Source organism: Chinchilla lanigera, unplaced genomic scaffold (assembly GCF_000276665.1).
Source record: "Chinchilla lanigera isolate Chin_1 unplaced genomic scaffold, ChiLan1.0 scaffold00096, whole genome shotgun sequence".
Taxonomy (NCBI): domain Eukaryota; kingdom Metazoa; phylum Chordata; class Mammalia; order Rodentia; family Chinchillidae; genus Chinchilla; species Chinchilla lanigera.
Genome location: NW_004955497.1, coordinates 6,681,031 through 6,682,505, shown reverse-complemented (window position 1 = coordinate 6,682,505; position 1,475 = coordinate 6,681,031). Strand labels below are relative to the sequence as shown.

The 1,475-nt window shown below is 40.6% G+C and overlaps 1 protein-coding gene across 1 annotated transcript in view; it reads right to left on the bottom strand.

The window, feature by feature from the left end:
- Positions 1–729: 729 nt before the first annotated feature.
- Positions 730–1,475, bottom strand: part of Rpl21 (ribosomal protein L21) — a 5,193-nt gene continuing 4,447 nt past the window's right edge. Inside the window, 2 exon segments of the mRNA NM_001282366.1 lie at positions 730–1,176; positions 1,325–1,475. Coding sequence (NP_001269295.1) covers positions 1,087–1,176; positions 1,325–1,475 — 241 coding nt within the window. The 3' untranslated portion in view covers positions 730–1,086.

Below are 1,475 nucleotides of genomic sequence, written 5' to 3'. Positions count from 1 at the left end.
GGCACGCCACCATCATGCCCATCCCAATATTAAATCCAACTCTCCACTACTAGAAGGTGAACTCTCAAGGACAGTTAAGAACTACCATCTACTATGTTAAGCACTGACTGAGACAAATCCAGGTTTGCCAGATTATAAAGGGAATACTATAGCTATTTCCCATCCTACTTTATTAGAAAATATTCAAGGTGATCAATTAGGACCTTTTCTTCACCCATAGCATTTACAACTTGGGAGTACAAAGACTGTCAAATTGAGCCCAGTGTTAGACAAAATACTTTTTAAACACAAATATAAAAACACAGTGAGCATAACCTAAGAGGGTTGCAAAAAAGCACGGTAGAGAATGAAACAGACTTGACGCATGTCAGAGAGGATGTTACACTGACAAAGGCTAAAGCTGTTCATGACTGTTGGTCCCCTTATAAAAGGGGACTAGGGCCCAGTGTAGAGCCTGGTCCAAACTCAGCTTTTCCCTCTTCTGCCCATGTGCTGATAGTACACATCCCTCTGATGGATAGCAACAAGGCATCATCTCTGAAGTGGAGGACTAGGACTTCCCAGCCTCCAGAAGTACAAACATTAAGTTTCTACTGTTGGAGAGAGATTAAACAGCATCCCTAGTGTTTACATATTATTTTCCAAGTGTTTCATGAAGTGGTCCAAACAATTCAGCGCTACAACAGAACTCACATAGGTGCTTTAAACCATTTAACTGAAACGGACTTCCATTTATTTAACTGCAGTGACTTCCATTTATTTTGTTACATTTTTTCACCATGGTGATTTACAGGATCTTCAAGCCAATATAAATATTTCATAAATATGTGGTCATCTAGCTATACTGCTACACAATACCTCAGCAGTATCCTTCTGCAAGAAGAACACTGAAGAGTAAAGACCTGACACAATTAACTAGATGCCATGAAAATCTGCTCCAGATACTTGTTTCTGAGGGAAATGCATCAAACACCTGTTTAATTAAGAAAACCATCCTTACAACACAGGATGCGTTTTTTCCGTTTAAGTGGGGCCTAGAATACCGAGGGGGAATTAGGCGCTGAAAGGCACAGCTCCATCCCCAGCTTATGCCATGAATTCATAGGGAATAGGTTCCAACAACTCAGGTTCCTTCCCATTGGTTCTCACGAAGTGTGCTTCTCTGGGCGGGGCAGGCTGTTCAGGGAAAAAAAAAATCATTATGTAAAGTACGAAAAGGCAGCGTTTTGAAGTATTCTTCAAAATATTTGAATCTATACTCAATTCTTAAACTGCATACAAAAACCAAAGATTAATACCAATAAACCCACCACGTCAGTCTCACCTGGCGCTTCAGCTGAACCCAGGTTCCTTTCTCTTTGGCTTCCTTCTTTTTCTGATCATTTTCCTTGACACGTTTCAGGAAGCTATCTCGACTCTTTGAGTGCTTAATATGCTCAATACGCACATTAATCCTCTTGGCAAGAATCTTGCCC